The 14,082-nt window shown below is 39.2% G+C and overlaps 1 protein-coding gene across 5 annotated transcripts in view; it reads left to right on the forward strand.

Moving 5' to 3' along the window:
* Positions 1-14,082, forward strand: part of ARHGEF10 (Rho guanine nucleotide exchange factor 10) — a 106,712-nt gene that overhangs the window by 41,960 nt on the left and 50,670 nt on the right. For 4 of the 5 annotated variants that reach the window (XM_041420554.1, XM_041420569.1, XM_041420590.1 and 1 more), the window contains 7 exons: positions 1,601-1,713; positions 5,451-5,528; positions 5,772-5,951; positions 7,230-7,346; positions 9,104-9,196; positions 11,046-11,216; positions 13,444-13,589. In XM_041420554.1, coding sequence (XP_041276488.1) covers positions 1,601-1,713; positions 5,451-5,528; positions 5,772-5,951; positions 7,230-7,346; positions 9,104-9,196; positions 11,046-11,216; positions 13,444-13,589 — 898 coding nt within the window. The remainder of the gene's footprint in view (positions 1-1,600; positions 1,714-5,450; positions 5,529-5,771; positions 5,952-7,229; positions 7,347-9,103; positions 9,197-11,045; positions 11,217-13,443; positions 13,590-14,082) is intronic. The other variant, XM_041420579.1, reaches the window with a different exon arrangement.

Below are 14,082 nucleotides of genomic sequence, written 5' to 3' on the forward strand. Positions count from 1 at the left end.
CCTGTGTCCAAATCCAAAATGTAGCTCCCTAGTAGCCACTGTAAAGAAAATTAATTCTACCTCTGTCAAAATCAGCACAGTTACTAAGTCTGTCCAGGTCTCTCCATCAAATAACTCTTGAATGTCAAGAGAATGTGCAGTTAAGACATGTCTTTCAGTGGAGAAGTAGTTGACTATTTTAGAAAGTTCATCACTGGTAAGGAGTAATGCTTTCCATACTTAAGAGTAAGTGAAAATAGGGGAAAAGACTGTACTGCTTAATCAGTTTGATGATTTTTGATGAAAGCTGAATTTCGGTTGGGAAAACAGAAAGTGATGTAAAATGAAAAAGCCACAGAAGTATTTGTGTTCTTTCTGTAGTTGAGAGCAAGTGACAGTCCTTTGTCATGAGCCATGGCAGCAGCTGTCCACAGGTAATTTTTTCAAGAGACAGATGGTAAATTAAACTAGTTTCTTTTTCAGGATAAGTCTGAGAGATAGTGTATCTTTCTGCTCAAGTGTCTGCCCAACTAATTAAATGGAAGTAACTTCTGAGCTTATAAAACTACAATTTTAGGAAGTTAAAACCACAAGGCTAGAACAAAATATTTTTACTGAGAGAGGTAACATAAAGTTGCTGTATGGGCCAGGACTTATATATCTGTCATGACCTCTGACTGCTTCTCAATTTGCTTAATTCGCAGTGAGTATAGAAAGGTACGCAAAATGAAGTGATCAAAAAGTGTTTCCTCAACTTCTTGCAGTAGAACAGATGAAAATGGTCAGCAGGGCAGTGTTACAATGGAACTGGCATTCCTTCATACATTTCTAGAGATTAGGTTGCAGACCCAGTGTGTCTGTGGATGGCTGAATCTCATAACCACTTTCCAAGTCAGCAGGGAGCTAGTAAAAAATTTGTTAACTAAACTCACAAGTTTCTCCCAGCCGTCAGATCTGCTTCCCTTATTTCTCTTTTTGTTCTAAGACAGTTTCTCATACTGTTCTTTCTTTATGTCTCCTTTTCCCGGGTCTGCTTGTTTGTCTGGCTATGTACTGCCACCTATCAGTGCACTTCGGTGGTGCTTTTTCAGTAAAATTTTTACCCACAGAGCAATGCAGTCCCTCACTCCTTTCTGATGAAAACAAACATTTTGGTTAATTTGGCTACTTTAGTTCAGCTGTAGGAGCGTGTATGGAATTTTTTTAGCTGGGTCATAATATGGGTGTTTTCAGTTTCTTCCCAGGGATCGTTTATTTTAAAACTGCTGTCACTGTGGCTGTAGTACTTTAGCCCAAGTTGTCATGTCCTGCCTTCTGGACAGCCCCATTCTCCTGGCTGAGAGGAGGGAGTAGTGGTCAACCAAAAGATGCTTAAGTTGTCTGCAGCTGTGGGATGTTAGGATGCCTTTGAAAGGTGTTCTGTATTGGAGTACCTATTGGTGGTAGCATTTGTGTGATTTCCCAGATGATACAGAAGTATTGGGAAATTTCTTTTGTTTGGTAAGTGAAAATTTATTATTTCTGTGCTCGGATGATAGAGTCTTTGCTTTTTTGGTTTTGTTTTGCTTTTTTCTTCTTTCAATCCACATGTAGAAGCTGACATTTCGTTATTTATTTGTAGATCATAGATCATCTTGTCTGGAAGAAGAAGAGCTAAATTTATTTATTGATGTGGACTGTATGCATACAGAAGCAATTATGACTCCTATGCCTGAAGGATTATCACAGCAGCAGGTAGTAAGCTTTGGGAAGTATGGTCTTCTTCATTTTTTTCTCCCCTTCTGCTCTGCACCAGTGGCTCTTAGGTACCTTTGATCTTCAAACGTATTGGCATTTTACTTAAGTAGACATCAAATTTAGAACTGAATAAGTAGTTTTTTGAAAATTTGTGTGTGTGCATATAGTTGCATCAATCCTGAATTCACCCAGAGGTGCAAAATGGTTTGCATTATAAAATTATCTATAAGAACTATATTGTTTCACTACCTGAACACTTAAACTAAATGTGATAGTTTTGAGTGAAAAAAGGAGAGAGTTAAAGCATTTTTATTGAACCAGAAAACATTGTTCTTGGTACTCTGGGATTTTTATTTTAAATGTAGACAATATCCTGTATGCTCTTTGAATCCAAAGATTTTTTTTGTTTAAAAAAAAAATCATCCTCAGTAAAGTCAAATCTACAGAAGAATTAATTTTGCTGTTTTCCACCTCAAACTGTATAGTCACTGTGGAAATAATTTAAAAAAATCCTGAAATCAGCATCAGTTAAGAAATTTTCGTTGAAAATAAATCCCTTGGGTTCATATTACTGTATTGTTATGACAGTTAATAACTGTATGAGAGTTTTTTAACTTCTTGTGGTGTCAAATAATGAGTTAGTTGGTCAGTACCTTAAGAAAATGAGAAAAAAACCAAACTAGGGGCAGTTGAGGAGAGGGCCATATATTTTTGGGATTTTTTGTTTTGTTTTACCTTTTACTTGCGTGTGGTTTACTTTTCTCTTGTGTTTAACACAGTGAAGTGCTAATCTTGTAACAAAGCAACTATCAGACTGTGTTCCATTACTGTAAGATTTTATTATCATGTGAGATTTCAGCATCTGTCTGAATGCTCTTTCCTTCTTTCCAGATAGGAATTTGAGTTTCTAGGGTACAAAACTAGGGTAGTTTTGTACAAATAAGTTTATCCTCTTTTGCAAAAAAAATCCAGAGTGCTTGTAGTGTGGAGCAAACTGGTAGTAGTTGTGCAAGTCATGACAAATGTTGCTCATCTGCCCAGGAGGAGCTGTCCAAGTGGCAGGAAGGGAGTTAGGAAATACAAAGCTCAGTTGGAGCTAGTGAGGTGTGAGAGGCGACTGTGAAGAGGTTCTGACATGTACATTGGCAACAAAAGGAGGCTGAGAAGAACATGATACACTGCTTGGTGGGGCATGGACCTAGTGATAAAGAGTCAAAACTGTGCCACCTTTGCCTTGGGTTTTACTGGTAAAGTCTGCTGGGGTGAAGCCTAATCTGCAGCTAGGGGAGCTGAGGCCATTTGAACATACAGGTGTCCGTGGGACCAGATGGGATGGAAATAAGGATGCTGTGAGTAAGGCCTTTCTCAGTCATCTAAGACCATGATGATCAGAAGACTGGGAAAAAGTGTCACACTCTTACCCACAAGAAGGAGAATTAAGTCTGACCTCACCTCAGTCCAAACAAAAGTGATGGAGCACATACTCTTGGGAGCTCTGTCTGCGTTCAGTAAGACAGGAGGGTGAGTGGGGAAAAATCAGCATAGATGGACCAGAGTCCATTTGTGCATGACCAGCTTGAGCTTCTTTGAGGTGATTGAGGGGACAGGTGATTGTGGTGACTTTAAGGGCAGAGGGGAGCAAAGTGTGTCACTTGCCTCTGCCTTAACAGGGCTTTCAGCTGTCTCCTGAAGTATTCCTGTAGGTGAGATACAGTCTGTATGGGCGGACTAAAAGGTGGGTGGGGAACAGGTGAGGACACCACGCTCAGTGAGTCCGTGGTACGAAGTGCAGCGTGGTCAGCGGTAGCGCTGTCCCTCAGGAGCAGGCACGGGCCTCTGGCCTTTAAAGCCTATGTCAGTAATCTGGATGCCAGCTGCAGGGCACATCTGGAGGTGATGCCAAACTGGAGGGGTGCAGCAGCTGTGTGGGGGAGGATGGCTGCTGGGCAGCAGGGCCTGGTGGGCTGGGTGCACAGAAACACCGGAGCAGTTCAGGGGGGCCAGCATAGCCTGGCTGTGAGAAGGGGTCACAGCCATGGGTGCCCCAGGCCAGGGTCCCCTTCCAGGCCAGGGTCCCCTTCCAGCCCAGCTGCCTTGTCACAGCAGAGCTGCTCTGGACATGCTGGCTTCAAACAGCAGGTGGCATGATGGCTTCTGTTTAAATTCTGGTGCCTGCAAGTTCTGAGGCTAGGGCTCCTATCTATTGCAATAACCTGAAGCCACTACTAAGTATTCTTTTTGTGTATTATAGAGCCTGAAATTTTCATTTCTAAACATGTTTATTTTTTTCAGAAGAATGAACTGTGACTAAAAGTAGGATTAATATTCTTCACCAGAGCCACTGATCTGCTACACCAAATAAGACACTGATAAATCCATTCTAAACACAGATTAGACACAACTAATTTCACTGTATGTAGCTTAAGCAAAGCCTCAAATAATTTTGAAGTCCTCCTTTGAAATTCCAGTACCTGAGAGAAAATTCCCACATAACCTGCATTTAATGAATGTAAAATACAAGTGTGGAAAACTTAAAGGCAGTGATGGTGGACGAGGCAGGAGGCTCAGTTCTGGAGCAGAAAGAAGCAAGCCTGGGATTTGAGTTTCATGGTCATTTAGGCTAGCTTAAAATAGCAACATGAGCAGTTTTTCCTTCTCTTGTATTTATGGAAGTGGTTTGATCCTACCCTTGTGCTGTCTTCTCCCTCATAGTCCCCATTTGAAACTCTAGAGTGAGCTGGATTAGGAAATCAATTTGGGTGAAAACAAATCCTTATAACCCACAAGAAATCTAATTGATGACAAGAAGCTTAAGCTCTAAACCACACTGGTTCTCCAGTCCTTCCTGTCCATACAAAGTCCATTTCAGCTGAAGCAGAAGCTGGAGAAGGAGGTGTATTAAATACCCTGTAATTTAGCATGAAATATGGTACCTTTTCCTGAAGGTCTGACAACTCTGTCAATGCATATAAATGTAGATAACATGGGGGTCTTCACTTATGCGTGGTAATGCCCAACAGAGAATGCTGACTTGGGTACTTTCTCAGTTTATATGGTACAGTTTATATGGCCTTAACTTTAAAAGACAGTTAGTATTTGCTTGTTTGCCCTTCATGTTGCTCCTAATAAATTTATAAAACCTACTAAAAATAAAATTTAGGACTGTTTTTGAAAAAAATTGTTTCATGTTTTGTTGTAGCAAATCAGTGAAATAGTCAACATTATCTTATACCTATGATTGTTTCCATTAACCTACATGCCTACATATTATGCATACATATTATTATGCCTACATATATACATATAAGGTGCATAGGATTATAGAATATCCTGATTTGGAAGATCAGCAGGATCACTGAAGCCCAGCTCCTGGCCCTGCACAGGACAGCCCTAAAAATTGCACCAAGTGCCTGAGAGCATTGTTAAATGCCAAAGTCAAAACACAAGTTTCAAAAGTTAAGCGTGGACTTACAACCGTCAGAAAAAAATACAGATATCGATACAATAATTGTTGTGTTCTTTAAAGTAAGTAGTTTTAGCATAACAGTAAATTAAATTACTTTTGAAAAGGTACAGTATTTTTTTATTGCAGTTGAAATTGCTTTGTATTTATTTGGTTTTATTAATGTTATATTATTGTTTTATTAATGTGAGAATTTTATCATCATCATTTCTAACTATAATGAATGTGCTACCTGATTAGAGCTTTGGGTAAAACTTTGTTGTTTCAATAGGTTGTGAGAAGGTATATTTTGGGCTCTGTAGTTGACAGTGAGAAGAATTACGTGGATGCTCTCAAAAGAATCATGGAGGTACCTTCATATCTTTTGCATTTTAACATTTTGAATATTTGAGAAAGAATCATTAAATATCATTAAAGAATCTGTCCTATGACTAACACAGATTTTGCTACAGATGCTTCATGCCAAATGTTCAGTGATTTTGTGTGTGTGTACTGTTGCATAAGTTTGTTTTTCTGCTTATAGAAGTCCTTTTTTTTTGTTTGTTTAAATCAATTTGCTTTGTTGTTTTTTTGTTGTTTTTTTTTTCCACAGCAATATGAGAAGCCCCTTTCAGATATGGAACCAAAATTACTGAGTGAAAGAAAACTTAAAATGGTCTTTTATCGAATTAAGGAAATTCTTCAGTGCCATTCAATGTTTCAGATTGCTCTGGCGAGTCGTGTATCTGAGTGGGACTCTGTTGAAATGATCGGTGATGTCTTTGTTGCTTCAGTAAGCAAATGTGTCAGAACAGATAATCTGTTTTTATTTTAGTCCTATTTTTCCATCTCCATATCTTTCTAACTTAGCTGCTTCATTCCCATGTTCTCCAATGCCTGTGGCAACTGTCAGAGTATTCATGTACTATCCTGATAAGGAAACTGACACCAACACATGTCTTCAGCTTGATTGGCAGATGTGAAAGGATTGTGAGAAAAGTTTTCAGGCTTTGACTGAAAACTAATCTTTCAGGCATCCAAGTAAACAGTTTATTTTTTATGAGAAATTAGAGATTCACAAACCCACCAAAATTAAGCTGGGACTGAGGCTCGGCATCTCGTAAAAAATGGGTAGTCATACCTAGTAGTGTGCAAGTAGAAGGAAACCACAGTAGGTAATGTCCTGAATTCCTGAGTTTGAACTGAGATGGGGCACTGATAAAGAGTATTTGTAAAACCCTGTCCCATCATTAATGGAAGTCCATTCAGTAAAGGACAGAATTGCTACTGCTTTAGATTAGAAAAAACAACAAATGGCCTTGGTTGATAGAAAGATGTTGCTCACCATGAAAGTGTGGCTCGAAGAGGCTGCCTGTCTGCTGGCTTAAATGCTTTGTTTTAGTGCCACCCAGGTGCTGAAAATCACCACCTTTTCATGCCTGCTGTAAGTGAGCTGGAATCTGATCACAGTTCACCCAAAATGAAATAGTTACTGAAGATTTGTTGTTTAAAGCAAACCTGCCTTGTTGTGACTGAAGCAAGTTAGGTAGTCTTAATGAGACCAGCTCTGCAAAAGAGAGGGATGAAATTACCAAGAAGGCAATGGGTGGTGATTTTACCATTCCCATGACTGCAGGCCACACAATCTGTCTGCTTTTTTGGTAAGTCCTTAATAGCTGAAGTCAGGGTGTGAAGGCCCTGGGACTTTGCTGATTCACTTAATCTGGAAGACAGGTAGTGAAATGATCAGGGGATCTCAGTTGTCAGTTTGAATCTCAGGGGATGCCCTTTGATTGCCCGTAGTCCTCAGGTTCTGCCCCAGTGTTCTAGCCAAGATGAAACAATTTCTGTAAATACATTTCTTGCCATTCACAGCTGTTACATCTTTCTGTTTCCAGCCTGTCTTCTGCAGAAAGATTATTTTAGGTATTACCAGTATTTCTGTATATCCAGCACTAGGCCAAGCAAAACATTTAGTTCTGAGTGAGTTCCTAATAGCCAGAGATCTATATAGCTGTGCTGGCAGAGGTCTTTTGTACTTTTAGTTAAGATTTGCGTTTTTTCTTTTCAGTTTTCTAAATCTATGGTATTGGATGCATACAGTGAATATGTAAACAACTTCAGTACAGCTGTTGGGATTCTCAAGAAATCTTGTGCCACCAAACCTGCCTTTTTAGACTTCTTAAAGGTTAGTTCATTCTTAAAATAGTTGTGCATATGCAATATGCATATGCAAATTTGACTGCTGATATGTATATTGTCTCACTGTTTTTATGGACTTAAGGTCCTTTTTATGGATTTGGCACAAACAGACCACAGAGGATGCCCTTCCAGTACTGTATTTTTGGCATAGTAACGTGCTGTTACATGTGGGGTGTGTTTTGAAGTGTGCTGTAGTTTTATTGTTATTCAAATCAGTTTATTGGTATTTGCTTTACTTTATCTGTCTAAACGTTAGGATTCTTCCATATCGGGTGAGCTTCAAATAGTAGTTCATCATATGAAGCCATTTTTTAATTTGAAATTTATTTTAATTCTAATTTATGTATTGTGTTGTAAGAAGTAGTGCAGCTGGATTTCCATTCCACAACAGTTTTGCTGGAGATTGTGTTTCTGGCTTGGGGTTGAAATTGGTTGATTTTTTTGCAGAATGCATACTACCCTGTTGCATATGATGCTTGTCATGCATGATATGTCTGGAGAGCCTGGTACAAGCAGTAGAAGTGCTGTGAATCCCTAGGGTTGACACCTTACAGACAGTACACAGAATCCATTGCACGGCTTTTGGGTTGCTGTGACATTGCTGAGAGTCTGAGAGCTCAGCCTGTCTCATTCCCCAGGCACCCTGGATTGAGTTGTGCCTCTCAGAGCTGGTCACTCTATCAGGTCTGTAACAGTGGTCCACAAAACAGTAAAAACTGGGTGCCTTGTGCAACTCTTAGGTTTTCTAGGGAAGGGTTGCAGAGGTTTGCCTTCAGATCTTAAACTAACTAACAACTTTCTAGAGTGTGGACAACTCTGTGCAGGATGATATTTTGGAAGCCTCAAGCATCTTGAAGATGGCACTCTAGTGAGCATGTAGTCACAGGTTAAACATGTTCTACTGTTAAAAGCTTGTTTTTCCAATAGAGACATAATCCACACCTCTCATCACTGCTTGTCAGGGCCACACTGGTTCTCCTTGCAGAAACGCAGACAAACTCTGATGACAGATGACACTTCATTACCTTTACTTTTTTATTTTTGCCCACCAGCAGTGAAGATCAAAATCTACACTACTGCTGTTTGGAAAAAAATACATGTTTGTATAGATAACTATGGAAATAAATTGTTGTGAAGCTGATAGTTGTAGCAATAAACAGCAATTTAAGCACAAGACCAGTTTAACATCATTTAAAATTGCTTTGTTTTTAATATTGAGTATATTCTCTAGCCTTCCTTTTTCCAGCCATTTCTGGCTTTTTTGCACATGCAAAAGAAATTTGTCTGGTTTTGTCTGCCATTCGTGATAACTAAAATAATGAATTCTAACATTTGTATTTCCAAATATAAATCAACATTTTTTCCTTTGTTTCTTCTAATAAAGAAGACCAAAATCTCTGTTTGCATAGCACTGAGATTATGACGTTTTTCTTAGATTTCCTCTTAAAAATCATAGGTAGGTTTTTAGATTTATAGGTGCTGCATTGCTGATGTGCCTTTGGCCCAGCTGTATTTATTTAAGAGGATATTTCAGTTCAGTGGCAGACCATCATTTTGATATTGACGGGTTTTTCTAAAAGATTTAATATTTTTAATTAAATCTTGATAGTAAATGGAATCTTTAGTCTTCTTTTTATAATTAATGTAAGCAATATAGAAGAATTTTTAGGAAATGTTTTTCTTTCATTCTGTAACTGGTGGAAATGTACTCAAGGTAGTAAATGTGGCTTTCTTGCATTACAGCAATGTCAGGAGTCAAGCCCTGATCGCATTACACTGTATGGTTTAATGATGAAACCTATCCAACGTTTTCCACAGTTCATTCTGCTATTGCAGGTAAATAATGTTTATCAAAGGGAGGCTCCTTTTGCATTCTTGCATAGTTTCCCCTTGGGATTACATGGTAGCTGTCTTCTGCTATAGGATCATGTTGCAGTGGAAGTGACCACTAGATCGTGGGGGAATAAAGAGAAAATTTCAGTGCATTAAGCATGCTGATCTCATGGTGTGATTGCAGGGTGCAGGAAAGCCTTAGTAAACTGGATTTACTATAGATTACTTGCTAAGTAAAATATAGTTTATAAATGGTTTTCTAATAAAGGTGTAGTTCAAATATGCTACTTGTTTATATCTGTTTGTTACCTAGTAACACTTCAAAACATGACTAGGAACTTAGTGGCATTATTTCCATTGAAGAAAAAAAAACGAGAGGATGAAATTCATACCTTGGTTAGTTTAGAATACGTGTGAGATGCAGAACAACAGTCCGCTCTCTGACCATTGGCTCACAGGACCTGCTAGAATATGTTGCAGCTTCCTTCTCACCTGCAGTGTCTTGTTTATTTTCCCATGGAAACTGTGGATTTGACAGGGAATCCTTGGCTGTCATGTCAAAAGGCAGTCAAGCTGCAGGAAGAGCACAATTCCCCAGTATAGACCTGCTCACAGGTAATAAGGGCACTGCAGGAAAGCCTTAGTAAACTAGATTTACTATAGATTACTTGCTAAGTAAAATATAGTTTATAAATGGTTTTCTAATAAAGGTGTAGTTCAAATATGCTACTTGTTTATATCTGTTTGTTACCTAGTAACACTTCAAAACATGACTAGGAACTTAGTGGCATTATTTCCATTGAAGAAAAAAAAACGAGAGGATGAAATTCATACCTTGGTTAGTTTAGAATACGTGTGAGATGCAGAACAACAGTCCGCTCTCTGACCATTGGCTCACAGGACCTGCTAGAATATGTTGCAGCTTCCTTCTCACCTGCAGTGTCTTGTTTATTTTCCCATGGAAACTGTGGATTTGACAGGGAATCCTTGGCTGTCATGTCAAAAGGCAGTCAAGCTGCAGGAAGAGCACAATTCCCCAGTATAGACCTGCTCCAGACAAATTTACTGTTTGTCCCTCCTTCCACACCACAGCAGATCTACCCCAGTAAGCACCATGTGTTAGCTCTGTTTGCAGATGCCACAGAGGAGAACAGGCTTTGAGCTGCAGGTCTGGGAATTACTGGGGGCAGAGGTGCAGAGGTAGTCATAGGGAAAGCATGTGAGTCAGAAGCCATGGTGAGAGATTTTGAAATAACAGGAATGATGGAGTTTATTGTGGTAGGAAGACAGAGTGAATATATAGGGACTTTTAAGTGCTCTGGGAATGGAGACAAAGTATAATTCAAACTGTTCCTACTGTATGCCTACAAAAGAGAAAGACTTGGAGGAGCTGTTGTGACCTTAATGAAGTAATGTCTCCTACTTCAGGAGGAGTATGCTGTCCATGTTTTAATGAGGAGTAATAAAGTAATAACAGTAATAAAAGTAATAAAGATAATACAATATTATTATGACAGTAAATATCAGGAAAGTTTCATTTTAAATCGCTTATAGACACGTACATATTATAGTATAATAATGATTGCCAGATTGTTTAGTATTACCTCCCTTCTCTGTAATTTTGTTCTTTAAATAAGAATGTATGTGATCCCATTCAGTATATTTTTAAAGAATTACTAAGATATTTGGAAAGTTAAGCAATGTGCTGTCTGAGTATTCATTAAGTGTTTATTGGTCTTATTCTTTAGTAGTACTCAAGAATGTAGTTGTGACTGTACATTCTGTAATCTTTGGAACCTTACTTTGAAAATGAATCCAATGGGTTTTTTTTTGTTTTATAATTACCCCTCAGGATATGTTGAAGAACACTAGTAAAGGACATCCTGACAGATTACCTCTACAGATGGCTCTTACAGAACTTGAGACACTGGCAGAGAAGTTAAATGAAAGGAAAAGGGATGCAGATCAGCGCTGTGAAATAAAACAAATAGCAAAAGCAATGAATGAACGTTACCTGAACAAGGTAAGGAAAGTAGGAAAGTATAATGCAAATGGAAGAGTCAGTTTCAAGTGGGCCTTGAGCAATCTCTGCCTCAGACACCAAAGAGACAGCTATGTTGTTTTTCTTTAGAGATCTACCACATGGGGTCATTCTGGATGACCTGCCTCTGAGACTGAACAGGCTCACCACTGTGTGCTGGAATAGGCAACACAGTGAACTTGCCTCAGCAGTATTGGTGTTCTGTGGCAGTGTAGGAAATAATAATATATAGTAAAATCTCATGTACGTGTTCTGCATGGAAAAATTCAACTTTTAATTTATTCTAGAAGTGGGGAATTACTCCTGTGTAAAGAAAGGGGCCATGTCCTTGTGCAGCAGTGCTTCCAACTAGGAAGCATTTCAAAATGTGCTATGTGAAAAGAACTCTAGAAGAAGACATGGAGTAAGAAGGAAGGAACAATTTTTGTTATGTGAGCTCATTAGTAGCTATCTATACTGTGGATATATGTATGTTTGTTTTATTTGTATCATAAATGATTCCTTCTTTCCATGAAGTGAGGCATAAATGCTTCAATTACTACTTCTGTGAAGTTTATGGTATTATCTTCTGGACTCCTGAGGTAAAGTAGTGGGGATTGCTGAAGGAATGGGGTTGTTTTTGGAGATACAAAAAAGCACATCTTTTAGGAAAGCAGTAGTCAACCGGAAGACACTTGTTTTAAGCTATTTACCAGCAATGGATACTGAATTTATTTTCATACTGGAACAGTATTTCCATTCTAAGTGTGTTAGAAGATGGATTCAGACATTTTACTTTCTTTCTTGTCATAATCCTGCTTCTTGAAGTAGTTATTAATCATCTGCAAACAGTTCCAAGACACAGAATGTGCTTTAGAAGAGGTGGCCCCAGTTACCTTTTGTCAGTTGATATTGATTGCAAGATTTTGTGTTTATGCAGTGGGGACTCATTGATATATACGTGGATTGTCACTCAAAATCTCGCAGGGTCCCACAGGCCTTGTGTGTTAATATCACAGAATCAGCTGAGTTGGAAGAGACCCACACGGATCGTGGAGTCCAGCTTCAGTCTCTGAACAAGACCAGCCCTGAGAGTCACACCAAGTGCCTGAGACTATTGTCCAAATACTTCTTGAACTCTATCAGGCTTGGGGCTTTGACCACTATCCTGGGGAGTCTGTTCCAGTGCCCAAACACCCTCTGGGTGAGGAATTCTCCCCTCACAAGGAAGCTGTAGACTGCAGTGAGGTCTCCCCTCAGTCTCCTCCACACTGAACAGACCAAGTGATCTCAGTTACTCCTCGTATGGCTTCCCCTCAAGGCCCTTCACCATCCTTGAGGCCCTCCTTTGGACACTCTCTAATAGCTTAATATCTTTCTTATATTGCGGCACCCAAAACTGCACACAATATTCAGGTGAGGCCAATGCAGAGCAGAGTGGGACAATCACCTCACTTGCCTGGTGGTAATGCTGGGCCTGATGCACCCCAGGACATGGTTGGCCCTCCTGGGCCTGTATATTTGCATATACAGTTTTGGAACAATGCCGGCTGGGGTGAAATAGATGATGAAGGAGGTGGTTGATTAGAAAATTAGAGTTATGGACCATTTTATTCTGTTGGACACTATGGAGATGTGTTTGACATGTAAGGGATTGGTTCATGCTTGCACACAGTGGCTGATCCTCAGCCCTTGAAGGCAAATGTCAGGAGCAATTTGCATGCCAAGAATCTCTTGGACATGTCATCTTGTCCACTGTCTGTGACACCCTGCCAGCTGCACTCCTCAGCTGTGTGAGCCCAGGGGGACAGAGCACACTTCCAGAGGCTGAGCACACGTTCTCCTCACACTCTGGCTCGCACTCTGGGCAGCTGGAATCTGTATAGGTCTTCAGTTGACTATGAAAGAAGAGGCTGAGGAAGGAAATTACAGAAATTGTGGAAGGAATCGTTTATTTTGCCAAGAAACCTTTATCAGTGTGGAAGATTCCCAGAGCAACCATGGTCTACATTAAGATGCAAAGCCCTTTAAGTCCACATGAATGATAGCGGAAGTTACTGTTTCTCTAAATCAAAAGCAGATTAATAAAGAGACCTAATTCCCATGGCAAATCCACCTGCAATCACTTGTGCTAGGATGGCAATTGATAACTCATTGTTTTTGCTTTTTGTGTGCTGAATGTTGGATGTACTATGTGTAATATACAATGCTGATTGTTTTCACAATCCAGCTACTCAGCAGCGGAAACAGATACCTCATACGGACTGATGATATGGTTGAGACAGTTTATAATGATAAAGGAGAAATTATCAAAACCAAAGAACGGCGACTTTTCATGTTGAATGATGTGCTGATGTGTGCAACAGTAAATATTCGGTAAGATTGAATTTATATTTTTTAGATGATCATTTGAATTTCAGGTGGAAAAAAATGACATATTGAATTGCTTTTGTGTTGTTGTGTTTACTGTGGCTAATAGTTTCTAGGAGTAGTCATAATAAATGGATAACTAGCTTTGTTATAGTCCTCCAAATTGCTGACCAATATTTGGAAGTTCTAGAGTAAATATGTAGGAAAATTACATCTGTTGGAGATTACAGATAGAAATGCTCTGTAGTGTCTTGTTACTGCTGTGTATTAGTGCTTAGTGGAATACAGCCATGCCCTAAGGTAAGACTTTGTTTTCTTCTTACTTAAATTCAGACTGCAACACACAAAGATTTGTAACTTGACACAATTTGTAAAGTAAATACCACCCTCTACAAAGCAAAAAACCTCCAACAAACAAACAAACAAAACAAAATCCATAATGGTAATGCAGGTTGCCAGAAAAAACCTGGAACTTGCTAACAAAGTTCCAGATGGGGAA

This window comes from Onychostruthus taczanowskii, unplaced genomic scaffold, assembly GCF_017590055.1.
Source record: "Onychostruthus taczanowskii isolate IOZ18803 unplaced genomic scaffold, ASM1759005v1 scaffold11, whole genome shotgun sequence".
Classification (NCBI taxonomy): domain Eukaryota; kingdom Metazoa; phylum Chordata; class Aves; order Passeriformes; family Passeridae; genus Onychostruthus; species Onychostruthus taczanowskii.